Here is a 25,360-nt window from a genome sequence, read left to right as displayed (position 1 = left end):
TGGATTTACTACAGCAATGGAAGAACCCTTCCACTGCTGCAGTAGCTGTCAATGCTCCAGCTGTGCCACTGTAGTGTTTCTAGTGTAGACGTACTCTTCAGTTCCTAAATGACTTTTGAAAATGGGACTTCTTGAAAGTTTTCCCCTTAATTTTGTTTGGAGCAGAACTGTGGGGAACTCCACAAGTGGCCAGAAATGAAGTGCCATGGGCAACCATTGAGCCACTGGGTCATGGTGTATGCATAAGAAGTCTAATTGGGTGACCCTACTGGGAAAGCATGAAGCAGTTTCTGATAGCTAGGAGCTGTGTGTTGAAGAGGGTTGCCTATTACAATAGCACCGGGCTAGCAAGACCTGATCTCTTGTTCTAATATGATTGTCTTACTGTATCAAGCCCTCACTGAGACAACAGGAAAGCTGAGCGTTTATCTTCCTTCCTGTAAAGGAAAAGTGTAAGCATGAGTGTGTGCGTAAAGGGTTTGTCTTCACATGTGGTTATTCCGGAACAGCTGATCTATCTTAATCTGAATTAACTTTCAAATATAGACCAGCCCAATATTTTCCCTTCCAATTTGTGTTTTCCTGTTGTCAATATTCCTTGTTTTGTATTTCTATTTTCTGGGTTCTGGTTTTAATCAGGCTGCTCTGTTTATGACAGGACCCAGGAGCTCATTTGAAGTGCTCAAACTAATACCTCCTTGGTTTAAGTTCAGAAGGACATTTTTCTAGGAAGAATCTTGGCCTTTGGGAATTCACTTGTCTCCTGAGTTCAGACAACCCAAACCTTTTATCCTTCAGGTCATGTTGCAAGAGCTCTCTGTTCTCAGAAGCTTATTCTGTAAGGAAAAGCAGCATGAGTTGGTAGAAAGGGCTCTGGTGGGATCTGGAAGAGTTTATTACTTTTCTTTTTAAGCATAATCTTTAGTCTGATTTGTTGTCTTAATTTTGTAAGATTTGTTCATGCGTCTAGAGAATAGGCTGGTAACTTTTAAAAAACATGCACAGAAATACATAATTTATAACATGTACTATTGCCTGGTCTTAACTGTTTCTTCTGAGCCACTTCATTGTACAAAGCTCAATTTAGATACGTTTGTTAAGTGTGCATTTACTCACTAAAATGGAATATTTCTAAAGAATCTTATTATTTACCCTCCATAGAGCATGATTTTCATTTGAACAAGGCATTGTTGTTTGCATTGCTGAAGGCAATGCACCGAAAGTACATGGAATTCATGACGGGAAGCCTTGAAACATTTTTCAGCTATATGAATTGCAAGTTATTTTTGTTCCAGAGCAGGAAAACAACAACACTGAAAGGAATTCAGTTCACATTTGCTTATTTAACGTGACAATGGAACAGAAGAAAATTATACAGACAAAAGCCTCCATTTCTTCTCCAGATCTGTTGACCAGTGAAAAGCACCCACCTGCTGAGATGGCAATTGGTGCAATTTTCTCTAGTTCATGGTGACTTCAGAGTATTGTTTGAAAATATCTTCCCTGAAAAGAAGTTGCATTTCCCTAGGTCTGTTTATTTGATTTTGCAGTTTATGTCACGTGTTAGGCTTGAAGCTAAAAATAGAGCTAACTTCTGCATTAACTATTTGAGAGTTGAAGTTACTGATACTTTCCAGGGTCCTTACAATTCTATTCTTCCTTTGACAGATACATATAAATCTGATTACCATCATGTGTTAGCACAGGCATGCAGGAGACTAGGCTTCCACACTATTTCATCCCTTTAGCCCAGCGAGGTTCAAACACTATTGAAAGCTCTCACTGTCACCCCTGTGGTTTGTTTAAATATATCGCGGGAGTTAAACTGACGTATTCTACACGTACTTGAGCATTGTTTTTTTAATCTCTTTTAAACAATGTTCTTTTTGGTTGAATAGGTCATGGAAATTACTGCAATTCATTTCAATGACCTCTCATACAGACTGTTTCACTGCACAAATGGAAGCAGCTTCTGAACAATGAAATTGTGTATTTTCAAAGTACGTGGGCCAAACTTGGGTGCTGAAGGTATGGTATCTAGGCTAATGGTTTTTTTAAATGGATGCTTAAATTGGGCTCCTGAGTTGGTGTTTAGGCACCTAAATATGTGACCTGTTTTTCAAAACTGTTGAGCACCCAGCACCTTCTACTGACTTCCCTTCAGCACCTCTGACGAGGCCACTAATTTAGGTGCTTTAATATGGAGGTAGATGCCTAACTTTAGGCATGCAAGTTTGCAAAATTTGCCATTATGTTGAGACCCAAGTTGTGTGAAATGGAATAATTTTTGGTTTGTAAGCAATGATGTGAGACATATTTTCTCATGTGTTTAAATTTGATTTTGCACGTTGATATTGCCATATCTATTTATGAAATCCTCTTTTTGCAGTGAAAATACTGAAGTTGTATTTTGTAGGTGAAATTGCAAATGATCCCACAGGCAGGAGTTCACATTCTTTTTTGGGGAGGGAAATGGCATAGTTTTCCTGGTGAAAAATAAGTTGGTCAAAGGAGTTTTATATTTGCAATTGCAGAAGAAACTTGTATTTAACCGCAGGGTTATTTTCAACTTCTCTTTTCACTGAATAATTATCAGCTGCTCAGTCTTACTAGTTTGTCCCACTGCAACTTCTTGAAAATCTGTCTCTCTCTCCATTGTCTCTGCCACTTTTCTATCCAATGCAGAGTCATATTTTGCACAGACTTCTGCAACCTTTTCCCCTCTGGAATTCATTCTTCCATGTCCTGCAAGTTGTTATTTTGCAGACTCCTCAACCTGCTGAATTTTTGGGTTAAAATGCAAACTCTGTATTCTTCTCCAAGTGTGATTGCAATAGTGAAGCACCCAGTATGGAGCAATCTCATTGTCCTGGTAGTCAAAGGTGGACTAGCAGAATCATAGTCGAGGAGGATGGTCTATGGCTCCAGGAGAGTGGCCATGCAAGCATCTAGTCTGAATAAGGTCTGATATTTCATAAATTAATTCCAAATGTTGTATTGCATGAAGGTGAAATTCACAAGGGGGATTTAGGTGCCCTGCCACCTTGTGGAATTCACAACTCTAGGTTGGACACTTATGCAATGCATGGGAAGAGCTAGGCACCAAGGAATGGGATTCACAAAAGCCAGCACTCTGAGGATACGTCTACACTGCCGTTAGACACCCAGGGCTGGCTTGCACCAGCTGACTCAGGCTTGCGGGGCTTGAGTGAAGGGGCTGTTTAATTGTGGTGTAGATGTTTGGGCCTGGGCTCACAGGGTCCTAGAGCCTGGGCTGCAGCCAGAGCATGTACATTGCAGTTAACCAGCCCTTTAACCCAAGCCCTGAGATTCTAAGTCAGCTGGCATAGGCCAGCTGTGGGTTTTTAACGGTAGTGTAGACATACCTTGGGGGCTACTTAAACTAGCCAATAGGAAATGCCGAGGAGAGGGGTCTGGCCTACACCCTGCCACTCCATGGACGTAGGCACTTCTCTCAGCTTGGGATTCACAGCTGTGCACCCTCTTATAATTTTCCGCCCCGTGGTTAGCGAGCTGACGCAGGGTATGGAAGCCCTGGGTTCCGTTCTCCAGGCTGCCTGCTGTGGAACTGGGATCTTCCTGATTGAGTCTCCCACTTCCCAGGAGAGTGGCCTAGCCACAGGGAGCAGGTCTCTCTCTTTCCAGTTGAATCTGCTCCATTGTATATAAATATTTAAGTATTCACTGGAGCAGGAGGACCAAGATCTGGGGCTCCTCACTCCCAAGTGGGTGCCCTGACCAGCAGGTTATACAGTCACTCCGTGTGTCTCTCATCGAATGAATATTTAAGTATTTATACACTGTGGAACAGCTTCAACAGGAGAGATTGAGAGAGATCTGCCCCACAGTACCCCATAGCCCAGCAGGTAGGGCAGTCAATGTGGCCATAGGTGAAAAGAGGTCCATAATTCCCCTCTGGCCTCAAGCAGTAAGGCAAGCCAGGTGCAATGCTCCTTTACTGGAGCAAGAAATGTGAGTCCAAACTCACATTGAGAAATCAGGGTCTTGGCTCTGACGTATTACTGCTGCTCTTAGAGAGCCCACAGAAACTCACACGATCTGACCTATAGGCTCAAAGCAGCAAGATTTTGCATGGCTATGTGGACACAGAATTTTTGGAGCAGCTATTTATTGACTGATACGGAAGATTGAGCCCAAGCAGACATTTGCAAGTGCTATCATTATCCTCCCGCTGCAGTGTCACAAGCTGGTTTCAGCATGCAGTCCAACGAGGAACAGATGGCTCAAAGGATTGTCAGTGGAGAAGAGAGTCTTTAGCTTACATGTCACAGACTCTGACTGAGCCCAGGTTGTTTGCAACAATGCTGTTACCATCCAATAGCTATTTAGTAGGTGCTGTGAAATGAGTTGGTCTCAGTCTCGTTCCTACAAGAGAGTTCATCTCCATTTAACACCTTTATTGAAAGTCTCAGCAAAGAGACTAATGACTGAATATGGGCACTGGGACTGAATTATGTCACTCCTAGGAGTGGTTCTCCCAGATCGGGAATGAGGCATCTGTGCGAGTACCATTACAAATGTGGAAGCTAACTCTACTAAATGTATTTTCCTTTATCCATGGTATTTGCAGTACTCCTATTACAACCTCCCCTATTTGCATCTTTTGGGATCATTAAATTTATATGAAAAAACCCACAAATTATTCAATTAATTTCCCAAACACGAGGGCAAGAATAACCTTTGATATTAGACTTTGATAGCTCACTCGATTTCCAAAACTGAAAACAGGTTTGAAGGGTAACAAAAATAGGAATATTTCTGTTTGACTGCTTAAGGTGTCTAGGGAGAACTGAACCATCACACCGCGGAATTATGGAACCGTAACAACTGGTGCTTAATATAAATAACTATTTGCAAAGAGCATGATTTTTATGCAGTGACATATGCAAGAGATACCTTCCTTGTTACTGATTTTGTGGGCAAATGGCTCAACATTAAAATCAACCAAAAGTGACAACAGGGAATAAACCTTGCTTGTTCCTTTTGCCAAAAGGATACACATATCTAGTATCATTAACACAGGCAAATGTCAGAACGTAAGGAACTGAATTAGAAAGGAGTGAGTAATCCACAGTGAATAATTTACTCTATGAATTTAGTCTCTTTCTGCTCACATAATGTCCACAAGCAGATTCCTGTTTCCTTGGGTTTATTCGCGGCCATATCTGTGCACAGAGTGTGCTCTCTGTAGGCAGATCACACCCTCCCATTTGTAAGTGGTAGTGCTGCAAGGGGGATGGTCAGTTAACTCCTCGCACAGTTTCATCCCCTGCCTGGGACATGAGGTCACTCAGTGGGGGGTCAGAATCTATGAGAGGAAAGCATATGGGGGAGACTGGAGATGCACACCTCCTTCCCCCTTGCCAGTCTCAGAGTTTCTTGGGGAAAAAAAAAATCAAACAGCTTGGGGATATTATCTGTTTCTCAGCCCCCTCCATGTTTTAAGAAGCCAAAGAGCAACTCCAGCCAGGGAGACTGTCAGGGTGCCAATTGCTGCTCTCTGAATCTCTGCCTAGTCATGAGCAATAGGGTAGAGCAGCCACGGATCTGCTCTAAATTGTGCCAGTTGGCTTTGGTCACCAAGGGAGCATATGCCTCCTGGGAACTCCCCCACACAGGAGTTATCTACAATTGGCAGGTTGTGGGCACTCTCCATGCCTTTTACATGACCTAACCACCACCAAGAGCAGATTAGGGCTAAGAATCTGGCCTTTAGAGTACCCTTAGAGTTGATCTCATGTTTGGCTGCATTTCAACATCAGAAATGAGGCACATAATGTTTTTCACATGATCATCCTCAAACTGCTAGAATAATTTTCAGATATTTTCTTTAATGCTATAAAAAGGTTATGTAGTGACTGAGAATCTGAGCACAGAATTTATACTGGTAAGCTACTGAATGGGAAAAAAATCTTTTCTAACTAGACAAGTACAATGAAACTGAATTTTTCATAAGTGGACAAAGGCAAAGCTTTTTTCAAAAGCAGGAACCTAAAGTTAGGCTCCTAAATTCATGTTTAGGCACCAGCCAGACCTTTAAAACTGCTGAGCACTGAACACTTCCCACTGATTCTTATTTCTGAAAATCTTGGCCAAAAATATTAGCATGCTTCCAGATGCTAAATATGTAACTGAGTTAAGTAGTGAGAATGCAAATACTAATGGGGGTAAGAACTTAGTCACTCCCTGGCTCCATAGGCTATAGAAGTCCCTATATCTACCTGTTGTCTCTTGAACTGTATTCAGATTGGAAGGTCTTTGGGGCAGGGACCACCTTTTTGTTCTGTTTGTCCATGCCCAGCACAAAGGGGTCCATGACCATGGTCCTAGGTGCTTCCGCAATACAAATAATGACATTTTAAAAAAATTATTTCTATTAATCATTCACTAATGATTACACACGTCTGTAAATGGCATTGTTGGGATTTTTCTCCGAGACCTTTTCCACTCTGTTCCTAAGAAATTAGGTCAAATCTGACCTTGCTACTGAGGTATTTTTATTATTGGCATACAGCAAAACTACACTGAGGTGATCAAACGCAAATGCAGTCGGCTGGGTATAGGGATTTATCAACACCAAAAAGCACATAACAAACCATATTATGTATAGCCACTAATTCATATGTATTGCATTAAGGATTTGTTTATTATCTACAGACTACAAAAATATGCTAGTAAAAAAGCTGCAGATGCAAATTTATCACACAATGCTCTTCTTACTATTTCTTTATCTACTAACTATGTGTTATTTACAAGGCCACTTGTGATTTCATGCTTTGTCCATTGTTAACTTTTGTTTCCTTATTTCTATTTTCTTTCATTGTTCATGTAAGGCCTATGGATATTTTTTAATATATAGAAGCAATCAAAAAAGGATAGCAATCTTAAAGTTCAGGATGATTGCTAATAAACCGGTGGCTGCGGTCTTCTGGTTTAGGGGCTATTTAAACTGCAGCCACTAAAACCCTTCTCAGTAATTCATCACTGACCTCTCTTTGCAGATCCCAAACCAGGGTAGTAGTCAGGCAAGGATTTTGCTTTGTTGATGGGAAGCTGAGAGGACAGAATATTTGCTGACATAATATAAATGGACTTTTAAGTATTATACTTGCTGGTGACATGATAATATTGAAACAGATGAGGGCAATGGCAGACCTTGAAATTGCAAGCACAATAGCAAGGATTTTTAATGTATCTGTAAACTTGGGGATCGAATCCTATGACTGGAAAATTGCTATTATATTCCCTATATTTAAGAAAGAAAACAAATGATCTGGGAAACTACAGTCCTGTTAGTTTGACCTCAATTGCATGCAAGGTCTTAGAACAAATTCTGAAAGAGAGTAATTAAAGAGAGGAAATGGTAATTAAGATAAAATACAATATGGTTTTACAAAAGATAGATCATTCCAGACCAACCTGATCTCTTTCTGAGACGATAATTGATTTGAGACAAAGGAAATGCAGTAGATCTAATCTATTTGGATTTCTGTAAAGGATTTGGTAGAGTTCCACATGGTAAATTACTAGTTAAATTGGAGAAGATGAAAGTTAATACAAGAATCAAAAGGTGGTTAAGGAACTGGTTAAAGGGGAGCGCTCACTCTGAAAGGTGAACTGTCAGGCTGGAGGGAGGTTGCTAATGGAGTTAATCAAGGATCAGTCTTGGGACTAATTTTATTTAATGTTTTCATTAATGACCTTGACACAAGAAGTGGGGATGTGCTAATAGCATTTGTGGATGACATGAAGTTGGGAGGTATTGCCAAGACAGAAGAAAAAACCCTGTCCGGGAAGAATAAAACAACAACCCTGGTGTCACAGAAATACTCCTTGGCTTGTCATCACCAATTGCTGGAAACACCTGTACTTGTCAAAAGGAAACTGTGTTTAAAGGGAGGAGCCATCAGAGACATTGCAAGCTGAAACAACGTAGGAGAGAATTCTGGAAGAGCAGGGTGCAGGCTGAGATTTTCAAAGCCGTCGAAGGGGTTTTTCCATTCAAATTATTCCTCTAGACGGCTTTAAAAATCTTAACCAGGCAACTAGGAAAGAAGGGAAGAGAACCGATATCTGTGATGTTTTTCATCTTACTTAGCAGTAGATATTCTGCCCTTGAAAAGGAGGCAGCTAAGGAGGAGGAACAGGCTGAGAATGGGAGCGTGGCAGGTTTCACTTAGGGCCAGCCGGGGTAGCCCAGCAGTCTCCCAGCAGCTTGGGATGGCTTTGCTAGACAATCTCAGAGTCTAGCAGTGCTCCTCAAGAACCCCTGGTCAACTGAGAGGGGGTGGGGAGGGTAGTGAGACTCAGGATTCCCCCCTCTACTAGGTCCCAGACTCCTTCCCCCTTGGGCCTTAGTAAAGAGAGTCTCAGTCCCCTCTAGCTGGTATCTCAGAGCAGCCTCCCCTGGGCCACTTCCTACCTCCTCTGTTCTCTCCTCAGTTTGGGGCAGGGTCCCGGCACTCTGCTTCCCTCTCAGCGAAGAGTTGCTCACACAGTCAATAATTCAGACAGTCAGTGGGGCTTCCCAGCTCACTTTTCAGTGTCCAATTGTTCCCCCTTGTCAGGGAGAAAGCGGGGAGAAAAGGGGGTCAGGCTCTCGGCCTCCCAGTCAGGTCTGACTCACAGTCCACACCCTTCCCCTGTAGATCCCTCTGTCCCAGAAGCTGCTGCCTTCCTGCAGACAATCTGTCCCTCACTCTCCCCCGGCTTGCCTGTCAGGCCCGTTTAAGCAGGCCCTCCATTTGGAGCATGCTGTGCAGCTACTGAGGGGTGCAGCCTTCTTGGCCCAGGATTGCTCCATCACTCCCTTAGCCTTCGTGTGGGACCTGTAAACCCCTTCACAGGGAGGAAGGCGGGAAGTAATCCAAAACTGTGGCCAAAATGACAGCGGGGAAAGAGCCACTAGACAGAAAGAAGAGACAAGTAATTCCAATTAGTGACACTCCACAGTGAGTCATCTGTAGCCCAGGTAAAGAAAACAGGATGGCGCTAGTCTTTGGGTGCACAAAGCCTTCCATTGCCAATGGGTAACTCATGAATGGGTTATACTGGGGTTATTCCCTCCATCCACACCTTAGAATCCTTCCCTTCTTAGGGCACCAGAAAAAAAAAAAAACTAGAAACAATATCCTCCTCCGCCTCTCTCAAAGTGGAGATGCCCAACCCCATGCTGCAGCCATCAGTTTATCCTGTTGACACAGGGGTGTAAATCCATAGGCTTTTCCCCTCCCCGGGGTCACTCAATAGTGCTTTTGCTATCACCAGACTATACAAAGCCTTACCCTAATGATGCATGGCTGAAGTGGGAGGAAATCTTTCTGTCCCTTCTTCACTGGATGCCTCCAGCATGGGACCCACCAATAAAGACTGGCCCCAGCACCAGGCCTCCAGCACTATACTGCTGCTAAGCCTTTTCCTGGGCTGGGCGCCATGTTTCTCTTCTACAGGTCTCACCTCCAACCCTCCTCTCCTAATGAGCCGAGAGAAGTTGTATTTATAATCTGACCATCACATGATACTCGGTCACATGATCTGGACCACCACCTTCCCTTGGTCACTCCTGGGACACTATCTCCCAGAATTCCTTTCCCGTAAAGAACTGAGCCCCTATAAAAAGGCAGGACTTGTTCCTAAAGGGTTCAGCACACTGTTTATGGGTATAAACCATGTTCAAGACAAAAAGGGAAGCAGAGACAGAGGGCAGTGCTATATGTCAAGTATGTTAACAATGCAAAGGAGTAGAACACAGAGTGTACACTATAATGTTATACTGTATTTATATAACCAAGACTGTGGGGAAGGAATTCTTTGGAGCGATATTACAAGAAATGAAGAACCAAGGAAAAACTACTTATGTTCATACAATGCCTAGTAAAATGGGGCCCTGGTCCATGGCTGGAGTTTCTAGATACAATACTATTACTACTAAAGATCAATATACATACTAAAGTTCCCTAGAAAAAAAACAAACCCTGAAGTACTAAGGGTATGTTTACATTAGGAATGCATTATAGCACTTGCGCATTGAGACACTTGTGACAGTGACGGAGGGGCTCTTCCATCACTGTAGTAATCCACCTCTCCAAGTGGTGGAGCTTGGCTGACTGAAGAATTCTTCTGTTGACCTAGCATTGTCTATGTTGGGGCTTAGATTGGCTTAACTATGTCTCTCAGGGGTGTGAATTTTTGGGTCGACCCAACTTTTAGGTGTGGACCAGACTTAAGAGCAGCCAACGTGGGTTCATAAGGGGTCGCTTAAAGTTCTGAAGTTGAAAAATAAAAGCTGCACTAGAAATGAAAGAGGGAAGGCAAGCAAAAAGGAATGTTCTGTCAGTTAAGGTTTTCAGGGAAAAGGGCAAGGAAGTAAAGTGACTTAATGCTATAGCTAAAGAGATTAATGGAAGCATGAAGGGTTTTTATGAAGACAACAGGGAGGATAGAAGTACAAGGGAGGAGTAGATACCTCAGTAAAATAATGGTGACTCAAATGGCTGAGAAACTGAACCCTTTTAAAATCCACCTTCAATACAAAAAAAAAAAAAAAAAAAGATGGAAAAGAAGTTTGAAGGCTGAATGCGTAAGGAAGGAGGATCTTGCAGTTCTATTGCCTGAAAAAGATGAAGCAAGGGAGCACTAGGAAAATTCAAATGCACACAGATCAGTTGGCCTGAATGATACGTATCCCGGAGACTCAACGGAATTAGATAAATGACAAGGTCCTGGTGAGAATCATTTCTGAAAAAAATCAGAGAATGAGGTGCCCAAAGTTGTCAATATAGTTCCAATTTTCAGACAAAGTAAATATCAGGGCCATTCAGTCCCATAATTTTAGCCTCTGTTTCTAGTAAAGTAATGGAATGGGTGGTGGGGGTGTAAATCACTATGGTCCAAATCCACAAAAGTATTTAGGCTCCTAGCTTCCATTGATTTCAATGGATATTAGGAGCCTGAATATCTTTGTGGATCTGGGCCTAAATGGTTGGAGGATAATGGAAACATGAACAATCAACAGGCCACTCAGTAATTAATGGGAAGTTTTATGTTTAGGGGCCTGATTGTAAGCCCATTGAAATCAATGACTCTTTCCACTAACATCAATGGGCTTTGGATCAGGCCTTGTACTCCTGACTTTCAACCCCATCCCACTACTTTCTCTACAAGCAAACTGATCCTCCTGAGATCTCACGTGGAGGAGGGGAACCACACTTTGGTGACCCTCAAAATCTGAAAGAGCAGGACTTGCTTCCCTCAGACCTTATACCCAGCTATAGACCCCAGTTTAAACTTTTGGCACTCATTATAAAAAAGGAAATTAGAACAAGAAAAAATGTTGAAAAGGTGATAAAGTTGAAGCAGTGTTTCAGTCGAATCCAGCTAACCCTTTCTCCAACCTAAATTAGTTTCTTTACCAAAATCAAAATCAACCATCTTCATAAAATGTAGACTGTCTGGAAGTGAACAATTTCCCACTGCCACGTAATTCATCACCACCCTGCATGACATTCATTGCTCACTCAAACTGATCCTCCATCCCTAAAGTTAACAAAATATACAGATGTGAAGGTAATGTATTACTAGGAGATTATATAATCATATTAAAATCTCCATGGCATTTACTTCCAATATACAATGCCACCACTGTGGCCTACAACATTACTCACTACTTACAAAACACAAATGTTAATTGCAGTACAACACAGCTAGAACAGTTATAACTAAGTACAAACAAGCAAGGGCAAAGAGGCAATGGTAATGTTGGAGGGGTAGTGTAAATCAGATGGAAAGATAGCAAGTGATGAAAGATTATGTGGCAATAGGGAAATGGCTGGTTCCCTTAACGGTTGGTTTCCATATTTTTCAAGTATCTTCTTAATGACCTTTAAATGAAATTAGGACAAAATGGAAATAAATATTGGGATAGAATAAAGGTTACAATCAGAATGGCAGAGCACAAAATGAGGGTCTATTTGGAAAGGACATGAAAAGAATCAAGAGAACTGTTTTATATGTAGCAAAGGAAGATGGCAAAGGAAAATGTAGCATGACATGTACCAGGGAGGGGGGAGATAACTGATGACCAAGAAAAGGCTGAAATGATTATCAGCTATTTTGTCTCAATCTTCACTAAGGAGGCTAAAAATAAGAGGAAGTTCGTGAGGAAAGCTATGTTCCATGAAGGAACAGTACTAGAAAAGGAAGATATTTAAATCAGTAAGGCCCAGTTTAATTCACCTCAGAGTCTTTAAGTGTACCTTAGGATACGGCTTCACTACAGCTGGTACCGTCACACAGCTATAGTGCTGCAGATGCATATCGCAGGGCATGCACACCCCATCTCCTGTATCAGGCAGGATATGGGCCCCATGACCCCACAGTTAAGTCTGTCTGCCCCCAGCCTCAGGGCAGAGTGGCCTAGTAGCCAGAGTCAGGGCTAAGTGACCCAGTGGCCTGAGTCAGTAGAGCTGCCTCTGTCTTCAGGGCAATGTGGTCTAGGGGCCAGGGCCAATAACCACCCTTATGACAGGGTCTGAGTGCCCTACAGGCCCAAGTCAATGGAGCCTTTGGGGCAGTGCAGCCTAACAGCCAGAGTCAATGGCAGCCCTTATGTTCAGGGCTGGGTGACCTAGTGGCAAGAGCCACTGGAGCAGCCCCCAGCCTTTGGGGCAACATGGCTTAATATCCAGAGGCAATAGCTGTGCTAAGTGGCCTAGTGGCCCAAGCCAATGGAGTTTCCCCTTCCTTCAGGGCAGCATGGCCTAGCAGTCAAAGTCATTGAGGCCACCCCAATCTTTGGGGTGGTACAGTCTAAGGTCCAGAGTCTATAGCAGCCCTTAGGTTCAGGGCTCAGCAGCCAGAGTCACCAAAGGGGCCCTAGTCTTTGGGGAAGCATGGCCTAGAATCCAGAATGGAAAGGGATATCCCCTGGGGATGGGTGGCAGCCAGGTAGGGGGACCTAGCTCCTACCTGCTCTGCCAGGTCCCAGCCCAGGGCCCTGTCAATGACCCATGAGTGCCACTGTGTCAGTGGGGATCCAACCAAAAAATGCTGCTTCTTCACAGGCCAATAAATAGCCCTCCCCCTGGGCCAGTTCCTACCCCAATTCCTGAAGCCTCCACCCAGGCATCTTCAGGGTCTCCAGCTCCTTCAGCAGGTGTAGCAGCCTGTGAGTCCAGCTTCTCTGGGTCATCTGCACACACCTCTGGCTCCCTGATTTGACCCTCCACTGCCACAAATCCTTCCTTCTCCCTGCCCCCAACAAGAGTGAGCTGGGCTGCTGCCATTTATACTGATGCAGCAGTTGGAGCATGCCCAGTAGGGGGAAGGGGGTGTGGCTTCTGATGCCAGTATTGGCTTAATCCTTTTGTCTCCAGTGCGGGGCAACTACACCCCATCGCAGCGCACCATAGTGTAGAGCAGTGGTTCCCAACATGTGGCCCGGGGGCCGAAAGTGGCCCCCGGGGGCTTTCAAAGTGGCCCACAGCTCCCTTCCTGCTGGCTGCAGAAGGGAGCTTCTGCCTAAGGACCCAGGGGGTGTCTGTTTCCACGGGGCTAAAAGACCAGTGCAGGCGCCTTGATGCAGCTAAAGGGACAGGAGATCAACGCTCCCTCCCCCACCCGGCTGTAGCAGGGAGCATGGCAAAGTGCTCTGCCTGGGTCCCTAGGCGCTGGGTCCCTGCTGGAGCCAGAAGGAGGAGAGCACTGATCTCCCATCCCCCTGGCTGCAGAAGGGAGCCACTGCCTAGGGACCCAAGTGGAGCGCACAGGGCCTCCATTTTTGTAACTCTGGGTGTCAATCATCATAGTTGTTTTTACACAGGTTGCCCATGTACTCTAGCCATGTTATTCACGGGTACAGGTGTGTGTGTGTATACAGGGGCTGAAAAAGTGGCTACCACTGTGGTACAGAGCCCACTGGAAGTCATATTTTCAATTCAAAGGAGCAGTACTTTCCCCTGGAATAAAAAACGCCAGTCAATCTATCTCTTGTTTTTTAAAGTGTTGTAACATATGGGCTACAGCTTCTTTGGCTTACCTCACTGTGAATAAATAACAATGCCGAGCTCTTATACAGTCCTTTTTAGCGGTAGGTCTCAAAGTATTTTACAAGGGAGGTCTATCATTATTCACATTTTACTGAGGGGGAAACTGAGGCTCAGAAAGGGAAGTGACTTACCCACGGTCACCCAGTAGGCCCATGGTAGAGACAGGAACAGAACCCAAGTTTCTTGAGTTCTAACGCAGTGCTCCACACTGTAACACTCAGCCAATAGCAAAGCTGCAGCTACCAGCTTGGAAAAATGAAAGTGAAATGTTTTCTTGTATTCTCTCCTCCACTCCCGCCCAGACCCACGTGTACCCTTTTAATGCTTTCTGGACTGCACATGCATTATTTATTTAAAATCAAAATGTTTTGGACCTCTCCTGGGAGGGTTATAAATAAATTAATGCACTTTTATTGTTTGTATCTTGCTTGATGCCTGAAATGAAGCACAAGTGCCCGGAATATACCCCAAGTTCAGCACTTACAGTCAATTTTGCTCTCAGATATGCACCGCTGTCAATGGGAGTTGCGTGTACATATCTGAGGGCAGAATTTAATACTAGGCATTAGGCAGTGTTCCTTTTCTACCAAAGCGCTGCAGCCTCAGAATGATCCTGGGATGAGACTGGTGTTCAAAGTCAAGGGGTGTATGTACATGTGTGTGTGTGAAAGAGTGAGAGATTTCCCTGCCTCTCAGTTGGAGTTCAGCTCCCTCCTCCCACAGGTACTAATAATTCACCCCTGCAAAGAATGCCTTTTTTCCTTGACAAAAACATGTACTTCTAAAGAACAAATAATTTGCTATTGGAATAAAATACATTGTCCCAAGTAGCATGGGGTTGCAAAACATTTCCCTAGACCTCCTCTTCCCCCCCTTTAAGGCTGGAGTGCTGGAAGCTCTTGTGAGAGGCCAGCCCTTCATACAAGCCCAGGATTCAACAACTCTCAGTTAGGTATCTAAGTGACAAGATTTTCATTGGAACTGCTGGGCGCTGAGCTGACAGATTTGAAAACCTGTCTTTTCATTTAGCTGCCTAAATGGGAGCTGAGCTCTTTTGAAATTCTGGGCATACCTGTCAGAATGGAAGCTACTGAATATTGAGCACGTATGAAAACTTGCCCTTTATGTACCTGCCTAAATACTGGAGCGGGACTATATTGGAAATCTTGTGTTGAACACTGGGAAATCTGGTCCTTAGTGTCTGCATAAGAGAGAATACTTGATGGTGTGGCCTGGTATAAAGGGGTTAGCAGCATAATTTTTGGCTGGGCATATTACCCATAATGGGGAAACCACAACTGAGCACGCAGTGCATACCAAACTCAGGCTGATAAAACCTTCCTACCACCTGGGATGCTGCATATGACAGTTGGCAAATGTTTTAGATTTACACTTTGATTGGGTTACTCTTTGGTTACTCTGAGTTCAACTCAGAGAATTCTGGGAGAGCCAGAAAAACCTCTAAAAAGATCTAAAAGAGCTTTTCTATGCAAAAAATTGTTACTGTTTTAAGATCTGAGATAGGAGGAGCTTCACATTTTCTATGTCCCCCCCCCCCACTGGAAAAAGAGAATGCCCTATTTCTACTTCTGCCAGGCTGGTTCAACCTCTTATGGGTGGTACTGAACCTTGCATACAGGGGGGGGGGGTGATTTGGGGGCGGGGTAAAGCCTTAAATTCCAGAGTTGGGTGGAGGAGGAGGAAACGTTTTTCTGAAGGGATCGTTTTTTGAAATGGCAGCTGTGTGAAACTGCTACAAGGTTTGGCGTGTTAGGATAATATGGGATGTACTAGTGGGCAGGCCAAGGTGTCTGACAAAGGGATTTATCAAACGGATGTGCAATTTTTCACAGGAGTATCACCTCCTGTAACCTGGCATGTGTCTAATACACTATTCTGTAATATATCTCATAGTATGGCCACCACCAGTATATATTTATGTGTCACATGTCCCTGCTATTTATCACATGGCTATCACCTCCAGTTACCTGGCATGTGTCTAATACACTATTCTGTAATATATCTCATAGTATGGCCACCACCCAGGTGGTATATATTTATGTGTCACATGTCCCTGCCATTTTTCACATGGCTACCGTCTGCAGTTATCCGGTGTGTATGTGGACATTTATCACATGTCCCTGAAATGTATCACATCTCCGCTCAAGGGGTGTGCATCTGCATCTCTGCACACCAGCATATCAAAACCGTCCCGACCCCTTTTCTTTACTGATTTCCTTTGGCCTGCCAGCTTAGCCCCATTCCCGGGGAGAGAAGGCAGCCCAGGTAGTCTGCTCCATCGGTCCCTGCCACCCCCCCACCTCCCCCCCCGGGAACATCCCTGCCTCCTCTGCGCCTCCGGACGCCCGAGGCTCGCCCGGCACCTGGTTCGATGCCAGCACCGCAGAGGTCAGCCGAGGATAAACTCTTCTTGCACTCCGTCCTTACAAAAGAGGCTGCGCAAAAAAAAAAATCTCTTTCCGACTCAGAGAAGGAGCAAAGAGGCGGGCAGGGAGGCGGGGTGCGGGGTATGAATGCGGGGGCTAAAAATAGGCATCCCCAGACATGTGGCCGTATGTGGGCAGGCAACGCCGTCGGACAGTGGAAGTTGGCCGGGGACTGACATGCTGCGTGCAATAAAGAGTTGTATGGGCTCACCCCACCGCTCACCCGAGCACGGCAGGTCGGAGAGCAAGCCTGGAAACGCGAAGACCCGGGAAGACCCTGTGTGACAGCCCCCCACCCCCCGTCCCGCCCCTAGACACATCCAGACGAGCAAGGCACATCCAGCGCCGCCTGACCACATCCGAAGTCCTGGGAAGGGAGACGCAGAGAGAGGGGCGGGCAGGTGGCACCGGACGGCCGTTCCCACGGGGGAGGCTGGCAACAGGGGAGAGCTCGACAAGCAAAACCGCTCCTGGCTTTGCTGAGCGGGGCGAGCTCATCTGCAGCCGGAGTCTGCTCGGGAACCTGGCTCAGGCTGGAAGGTGTAAGTCAGGAGACAGCAGCTGGGAGGAGGCGGCGGGGCGCGCGCGCGCGCACACACACACACACACACACACACACAGAGCCAGATCCAGATAAGGCTCCCTCCACAAGCCCAAGCGAACAGAAGCCGGAGCAGAAGGAGTTAATGGGCTGACACATCAAACCCTTCTGCAGAGCAGCGAGTCTTGGGGGAGAAAAGTGGAGCTGCTCCGCCGGGGGTGGGGGGAGAAGAAAGACAGAAAGTTGTGTGTGTGTGTGGGGGGGGGGGGGGGGAGACTGCTAGAGCCGTCCCTCCCCAGACAGGTACAGGAGAGCAGCTCCCAGGGCAGGACAGGAGCCCAGCCCCAGGGCGATGCTGCTTCCTTCCGAAGAGACCCCCGGCGAGCAGCGAGCAAATGCTCTAGCAGCCTGAGCCGGGGCGGCTCCTGCAAGTTTGCTGGAGATCTGCAGCGAAAGCGAGAGGGAAAGCGGAGCCCCGAGGAGCAAAGGAAGGGGCTATGGTTTCCTGGCCCGGCGGCTTTGTCTCGGGCTCCCTCTGCCTCTGGAAGATTAGCCACCGGACCCGAAGATGCCCAGCTGGTCCCTGCCCGCCCGAGTCCAGCCCAGTTGGCGCTTCGCTGCTCTGTAGCCCGGTCGCTCTCTCCGAGGGAGCCGGCCGCGCCGCCCGGCAGCCGGCCGTGTGAGCGGCAGAGCCGGCCGCCTCCGAGCCCACCGCACCAGCCTGGTGGAGGGGCAGAGGGAAGGGGGACTTGGAAGTGCGGCCGGAGCCCTGGGTGCCAAGAGGCGGCGGCAGGAAGGACGCAGCGAGTCGGTTTGGCGCCTCTTTTAACCATTTTTGTTTTTGGCGTGTGCCAATTTTTGGAGATCTTTTAACAAACAAACAAACAGCCCAGCCCAGCCCAGCCCAGCACCCAACCCCACGTCCCAACCCCCTGGCTGGCTCTTATGGGAATGAAACACTCCTCCCGCTGCTTGCTCCTCCGGAGGAAGATGGCGGAGAATGCCACCGAGAGCACCGAGGTAAGGACGCGAGGCACCGGGACCCCGCTCCCCGGACACCCACACCCCCCCCCCCCCCCCCCGACAGCAGCAAGCGCCCAACTTTCCCCGCTCCTGCCGCTTGCACCCTGCTGCATTGTCCCATGCACACCCCCCGCCCCCAGCAGTGCACCGCCGGCCCTGCACCGCGCGAACTTTCCGGGCGTGCAGCACCCGGGACAGCTCCGCCAGCTCCCAGCCTGGCTGCCCGGCGGGGGAGCAGAGCCCCGGGCGGGGCGAGGCAGTCTGGCTGGGTGGCCGGGCCGGGGCGGTGCAGGAGGCTCCCCGGGGAGCTATCCAGGGTGCTGCGGAGAGAGAGCCCGAGCAGTTCCTTTGTGCCTTCGCTTCGCGTCCTTCATCTGCCTTCGCTCTCCTCGGGAACAGCATCTCCGCGGTAATGGGGTCAGGAGCTCTCCTCGGCCTGGCGGAGGCTGTCCCGGGCACAGGGCTTGTGGCTAGTCTCTTGCTCTGGGGTGCGGGGGGGGAGAAGAGGCAGCAGGATGCCCCAGCCTGCCTGCATGTGTGAGCGCGAGCAGCGCCCAGCTCCCGGGTCTGTGCATCGGCTGTGCCGCGTGTTCTTGCTGGGTATTGAAACCCGACATGCAGCCCCGGGAAAGGGGCATCCACCGGGGCATCGCATTCTAGCCAATGCAGACTCTTATTCCTCTCTCTGACACTCACACACACTCACACACGACCTCCAGTCCCTTAATGCTCCTGCAGAGGTAAGGGCGAGGGTGGGCGTCTGTCCATTGCCAGTGGTATACAGCTGTTTGGAAGGCATTCGCCCCCAACCCACTCCTAACGGCCTCTGTGTGGTCGGGCACTCCGCTCTGCGTGGCAGAGATCCGCGGATGTGTCTCAGTTGCCCCGATCTGAAGAAGAGCGGGATTATTTCAAAAGATTGTAATTTCGGCAATAAATCCGAGGAGCATGCTTGTTACTGCCTTGCATCTCCCTCCAGTACCTTTGTAGAAGGGGCTTCTATAAATAGCAAGGAGTCAGGCAGCACATCTGCAAACTGTCATAGTACTGATGGCACGTACCGTATCATATGGTCCAGAGCCCTGGCCAGTACTGGAGACAGAGGAGAAGCAGCCCAGCCGGTTACTTTCAGTACCCTTCATTGTCCTTAAATATGTGCTTGAAGGGACGAGGGGGAGTGTGTGTGTGTGGAAAATATGAGCTGAGGTCTTTAACTTTCCCTCTTCCCTCTAAACTTGGTATGGATGCATTTGGGGGGTTTTATCCCCTCTCGTGCGGTCTTGTGCAATGCTGCACACACTGCATTATGCATTTGCAGGGATGGATTTCTTTAAAAAAAAAAATCCCCTCGGGAAGGAATTGTATCCTGGTTACCCGAAAAGCAGAATGCTAGGTTTTCACTCCTCGCTACACATGCACATGGAATATTTGTGAAATGAATCCGTGAAAAATGATAGACTGTGTATTGCAGACAGACATTTTCTACTGTATTTGTCTCTGCATGAAGCCAGCAAGGATACACTGATAAGAGCTGGTAAATATTTTCTCACATTGATTAGCTTATTCATTTTAAGCTGTTCACATTTCTTAATCTTTAAAAAGGAGAGAGAACCCCACATGACTGGAAATGCAACAAAGTATTAGTGTATTTTGAAACTCAACTAGCCAAACATTCAGTAAAACCCTAAGATGCCAACTTGGGGCTCCAATGTGCGTTTTCTGATTCTCTCTCCTCTCCCCAAACTCATTCTGAAGCCTGTGGATGTTTTGGGGGCAGAAAGAATGTAAGATGGGGCCCTTCATTTGTGTTCTTATCATAATGAAGTTCTGTAGGATCCTCAACTGGTGTAGATCAGTGTGGTTCCATTGACTTCAGGTGGAGCCAGTTTACATCAGCTGATGATCTGGCCCACACTCAATTTTCAAAGCACTAAGATACTATGATGACAGGCACTCTATAAAAAATTGAGACACTCAGCCAGATGAGCAGTTAACAAATGGCCAGAACATCTCACTGCCAAATTATTCTGAAATCTTCTGGAATTTACTCATATTGATTTCAAGCTGCTAATAAAACAATTACATACATTTAGCATTACCATTTTGTGATAAAGTACACTGGATCACAAAAATCCACCACCCACATAACAGCATTATCTAAGATCATCAAGGTTGCACATATGTGTCAAGCACTTTTCTTCTACAGTACTGAGTTAATACAAAACAAATACAGACCCAGTCCCAGAAATCCTTGCTCATGTGAGTAACCCCAGTGAAATAAATGGGACTACTTGTGAGTAAAGGAGGACTATTCATGCCAGAGGGGAGTTTAGAAACTGATCAAATATGGGCCCAATCCTGTAGACATTTACAGTGTTAACACCAGTTTTATATGCACTATGGGTTATACCTACAAAGGGATATTAGGTGCCAAAATGCCACTGTGAGCATCTAACACAAAAATTTAGATCCTTTACACTCTGCCTAACCATATAGACACTTATATTCTTTAGATGCCTAAGTTGCCCTGACAAAGTCAACATGGTGCCTAAATTTCTGCCAGTGGGCATGCACAGAGGTGTGTAAATTCTGATTCTGCTGAGCTGCTCAGCCCCTATGCCCTGGTGGGATCCCCAAAATCCCCCACCTATCTTGTGCATGGGGCCTGATCTAGAAGGTGTGTTTGGAAGCCACATAAGAGCATGCCTAGTGCTTTGGGCCCTGCACAAAACAAAATGGGAGGAGGTGGTGGGTACCCTCCTAGCAGGAGAAGTTGTTCCACTGTGAATAAATACTTCAATATTCATGAGGCCAGGAAGCGAGACTGTGAATGACTCATACCCCAGGGACTAGGGCACCTGCCTGGGAGACCTAGGTTCCAGCTCTGGTACATTTTTTGATGATTTTATACACAGTGGAACAACTTCAACATGAGAATCTGAGAGCGCCCTACATCCGAATATGCCATAGCTCTGGGAGCAGGGCAATCACCTGGAGGTAGGAGGACTGGGTCCACACCCAAGCTCTGGCTACTGGACTATAGGGAATAAGGGCATCACCTCCTCCTTTATTGTTTGTGAGAAAGGATTGACCTGGCTTATGTCCTTAATGGCTTCACTACTGTGAAGCCCAAGTGGAGATGAGCATCTCCCTCCAGCCCAGATTGAGGCAGCTAACTCTATTTGAGGGCCAAAGCTTAGTCCACTTCCCTCTCATCAGCATTTCACTTCTGGCTAGCTTAGGTGGCTTCCTGTTTCTTGTGTTGGCTTCTCTGAATTCCGTTCTTAGGTGCCTAACTCCCCCCATGTAATATATGGGGAGCCTGGGGACCTGACTGGGGGCTGAGCATTCCCCTGGGCAGCAGGGCAGCTAAAGTTACGCCCTGCAATGCTGAGTCTCAGTCCCCTTTGTGGATAAAGTCTTATGGGCCTGAGCCAGTGCCCAGTGAAGCAAATGAGAGCTTTGCGCGTGACATCCGTGGGTTTTGCATCAAGCCCTGTATTTACATACAAGAAGTTTATTAGAGCTCTATTTGCCAACATTTCCGCAAAGAATTCATTTTCACAGCCTTGTACAGTGATTTATTTATACAGCACCCTGGGTGTGCATGGTGCTTTACAGAAAAATAAAAGATGGGGGCGGGGGCGTCCAAAAGTCCTCTGTGCATAGTACCCCCAGTGAAGTGAATGAAAGCTCCACTCATGGCCGGCTTGCAAGATTTGACCCACTACTTGAGCAGTGTACAGTCCAAAAGCCAATCCTACCGAGCTTTTACTCTCATGAACCATCCCCTTGACTTCAGTGGGGGCTACTCATGGGAATAAAGCTGTGGGATCAGTGCCTAAATTATGGAACTGATCTTGCAAATCCTTACTATCCCTAACAGTCCCATTTCCATCAGTGGGACAGCTTGCGTGAGTAATGGTTTCTGAACAGGGCCCCATAGGATTAATGGGAGGCAGAAAGATAGAAAATAAAGGGAAAAGGAAAATTGCTTGCGGAAGAGTATTTATGTAAAGTGTCCCGAAAATCCCTATTGTTGCACTTGTGTGGATTGCTCGGTCTATTTTTTAATGCAGGTGGGCATGAAGGAAGTAGATGTCAATTCTAGAGCTGAGTTTAGCAATGGAAAACAAGTCTAAAGAAATGAGATGTCAGGAGGAGAGTGTGTGTGCTGGGTACATAGTGTTATAGAGTTTCAGGCCAGAGGGGACCACCAGATCACCTAGTCTGATGTGTTATATCTCACAGGCCACAAACACCACCCAACACCTGCACACAAAACTGAACAACCAAAATGAGACCAAAGTATTACAGCCCTCAGGAAACTAGTCAATTATGTGCCACAGGCAGAGAGTAGGAGGGGGCCGAGGTGCACCAGGGCCTGTGGCCTCTGTAATGTCAGGGACATGATTAAGTGAGTAGTACAGAGATAACCCTGGCAAGTGACCCACACCTCCATGTTGCAGAGGAAGGCTAAAAACACTCACTGTCACTGCCAATTTGACGTGGGTGAACATTCCTGCCTGATGCTCATATAGTGATCAGTTAAACCCAGAGCATGTGAGCAAGGACCAGCCAGGCAAGCACCTGAGAGAGAAAACGCTCAGTGCCACCCCAGAGCCCCCAGCACACCCTGTCTAGCTCCAGTTGTGGCCATCTTTAATACTTCAGAGAAAGGACATTAAAAACCAAAAATCCTCTCTGCATACATTGGCGGGAACAAAATCCTTTCCCGGCCCCTGCAGTGGCTGGCTGAAACCCTGAAGTATGAGCTTTTAGGAACAGAAGACACAAACCAGAAGTGAACCTCCCCCCCCAGCACCATCGCAAGCAACCCCTTCATACACTCACATTCATCAATTTGTCCAGCTCTCTCACAAAACTAATTACATTGCTTGTCCCCTAATTCCTATCGGGAGGCTGTTCCAGAACCTCTCCCCTTTGATGATTAGAAACCTTTTTCTCATTTCCAGCCTGAATTTGTTCATTGCCAGTTTATACCCATTTGTTCTTGTGCCAGCATTTTCCTTCAGCTTAAAGAGCTACTCACCCTCTTTGGTGTTTACCCCCAGATGTGTTTAGAGAGAGCAATCATATCCCCTTTCAGTCTTATGGGGAGTGGGGAGCTGTTCCAGGAGCAGGGAGTAGTGTGAAGAAAAGGCATGAGTGATACACGGAGTTTATAACCTGACTGCTACAGTGATAAGGGTTATGTACGTAGCTGGATGGATTGGTTTAATAAACCATCCAATGGTTATACTCATCTATATATACCATTTTCATCTCTGACTGATATAATAGTCTGTGGATGCGGGGGTGGGGGAAACACACACTTGGGCCATGATCTGACCACTTTTTGGCTGGGCCAAACTTGTGTGGTGTTGCAACCCTGTCTTCCACTTACTCAAATTTGGATGGGGTAGGTGTAGGGGCTCATGGAGCTGGGGGAGGGGAGAGGGTCAGATTGTTGGACTGGGACTGGAACTCAGCTGCTGGCCAGCTGGGTGACCTTGGACAAGTCATTCCACCATGCCTCAGTTTCCTCATCTATAAAATGGGGATAATGATATTGATCTCCATTGTTAAGCACTCTGATGAAAAGCATTATATAGAGAAGTATTTGTTTCAGTACATGTCTTCAGAATGCCATGCATGAAATAATATTGCCGACTGGAAGTTGCTTACACCAGATGAGATGGGCCTGGAGGGTAGTGGAAGTGCTGATGGGCTCTGACTCTTTCTAACGCACGGTGCCAGCTGGGCTGTGGCATGTCACCACTGAAAATACAGCTTGTGACATGTCTTTCAACTTTACTGAGTGGCGTGCCACATGTCCCAAAATCTTGCAACACTGGAGAGCAGAAAGTTGCAGTGTGAACTGTGATGACAAACAGCATATCTGAATTATATTGGCCAGAACCTTAGCCCGTGCTCCATGTAGAAGTGGGTGGAAAACCATGTTCCCATCCTGTGAGAGTTTGAGATACTGAATATTTCCCCCAGCCCAAGTCAGTACCAAAACTGTGAAAATTTTTGTGAACCGATCAAAAAACCATTTCAGCTTGGGTCAAGTGAAACAGTTTGTTTTCATCATTTTGAAACTTTGGTTAGAACAGGTTTTGAATCAGGAGAGTCCTGAAAACTGACCCTGCCTTGCAAATAGTTTTGGTTTTCGACAAAGCAGCGTTTTCTGACAAAAGAAAAAAAAATTGTCAGAAAATTCTCAGCTAGTTCTACTCCCGCTGCTTTGTGCTGTCTAGACAAGTGAAAAGGATTCTCACTGCCAAAGGGGAATGCTCACGTAGCATAGAGCTTGTATAGGGAGCAAAGCAGAGTGCATTCCATTCCATCTTCTCTTCAGCTTGTTCTGTGCCTCTGCAGCCAGTATCACGTAGACTACCCCTTAGGCTGCTCTAATTTATAGTGGGGGCTGTTTTGGTGTCTAGCCAGTCCAGGATTGGGGGAATGAAACTCTGGCTGAGACCCACCATCCTTTCCCCGCTTCAGCTGTGCAGAGCATACATTCAGCTCAGGTGAGGATTATGCCCAGTGGAATTAAATGCACTCTATTCCTACTCAAAATTAATCTAATGCTCAGATGGTAAAATTGAACACTAACAGCCAGGACCATCCCCAACATTAGGGCGTCTTCTACAATATTATCCTGACCCATTTCACAACTTTGATATTTTGGAGTGTGCATTAATAATATAAAGTAAGCTCCAGGAACGTTTATATTTAATAAGAGTCAGAGAATTTAGAGCTAGACAAGACCTACTGGATCATCTGGTCTGTATCCTCGCTCATGTAGGGTTGTTCACTACAGCACATTTGTTAATGACCAGCCCAGTTACACATATGCTGTTTCATAGTGTAGAACGTGATGTGTGTCCAGGGGGCATTAAGGGACCAATTGTGCTTGCTTTGCGTGTGTTGTGATTCCACTCCAACCCAAGAGAGCTCCAGGAGTGTGCATGGGGAGTGTGTACTCTACATGGGAGCATGGGAATTGCCATACTGGATGTGATCCGTGGTCCATCTAGTCCAGTGTCCTGTCTCTAGATGGTTCAGAGAAATGCTATGCAGTAGGCAGATGGGGGATAACTCGTCCCCTTTAGGATGGTCCAACCGGCTGCTGCTGGTGCCTGGGTCACAATGGAGGAGTGGAATTAGAACAATTGCCTCCCTTCCCCCCAGCTCTCCTTTGCCCCTTGGGGTGATTTGTGCTAGGAGGGCAGCAGACTTTTGTGCCCAAAGGT

At 46.4% G+C, this 25,360-nt stretch overlaps 1 protein-coding gene across 2 annotated transcripts in view; it reads left to right on the top strand.

Moving 5' to 3' along the window:
- The first annotated feature begins 17,351 nt into the window (after window positions 1-17,351).
- The window catches only part of PRMT8 (protein arginine methyltransferase 8), an 88,928-nt gene continuing 80,919 nt past the window's right edge, over window positions 17,352-25,360 (top strand). For both annotated transcript variants that reach the window (XM_067531022.1, XM_067531023.1), the window contains exon 1: window positions 17,352-18,095. In XM_067531022.1, the coding sequence (XP_067387123.1) occupies window positions 18,021-18,095 (75 nt within the window). In that variant the 5' untranslated portion in view covers window positions 17,352-18,020. The remainder of the gene's footprint in view (window positions 18,096-25,360) is intronic.

This window comes from Emydura macquarii, unplaced genomic scaffold, assembly GCF_026122565.2.
Source record: "Emydura macquarii macquarii isolate MOO-44397 ecotype Brisbane River unplaced genomic scaffold, CSIRO-AGI_Emac_v2 contig_3122, whole genome shotgun sequence".
NCBI lineage: Eukaryota > Metazoa > Chordata > Testudines > Chelidae > Emydura > Emydura macquarii.
This window is presented reverse-complemented; position numbering and strand designations above follow the sequence as displayed.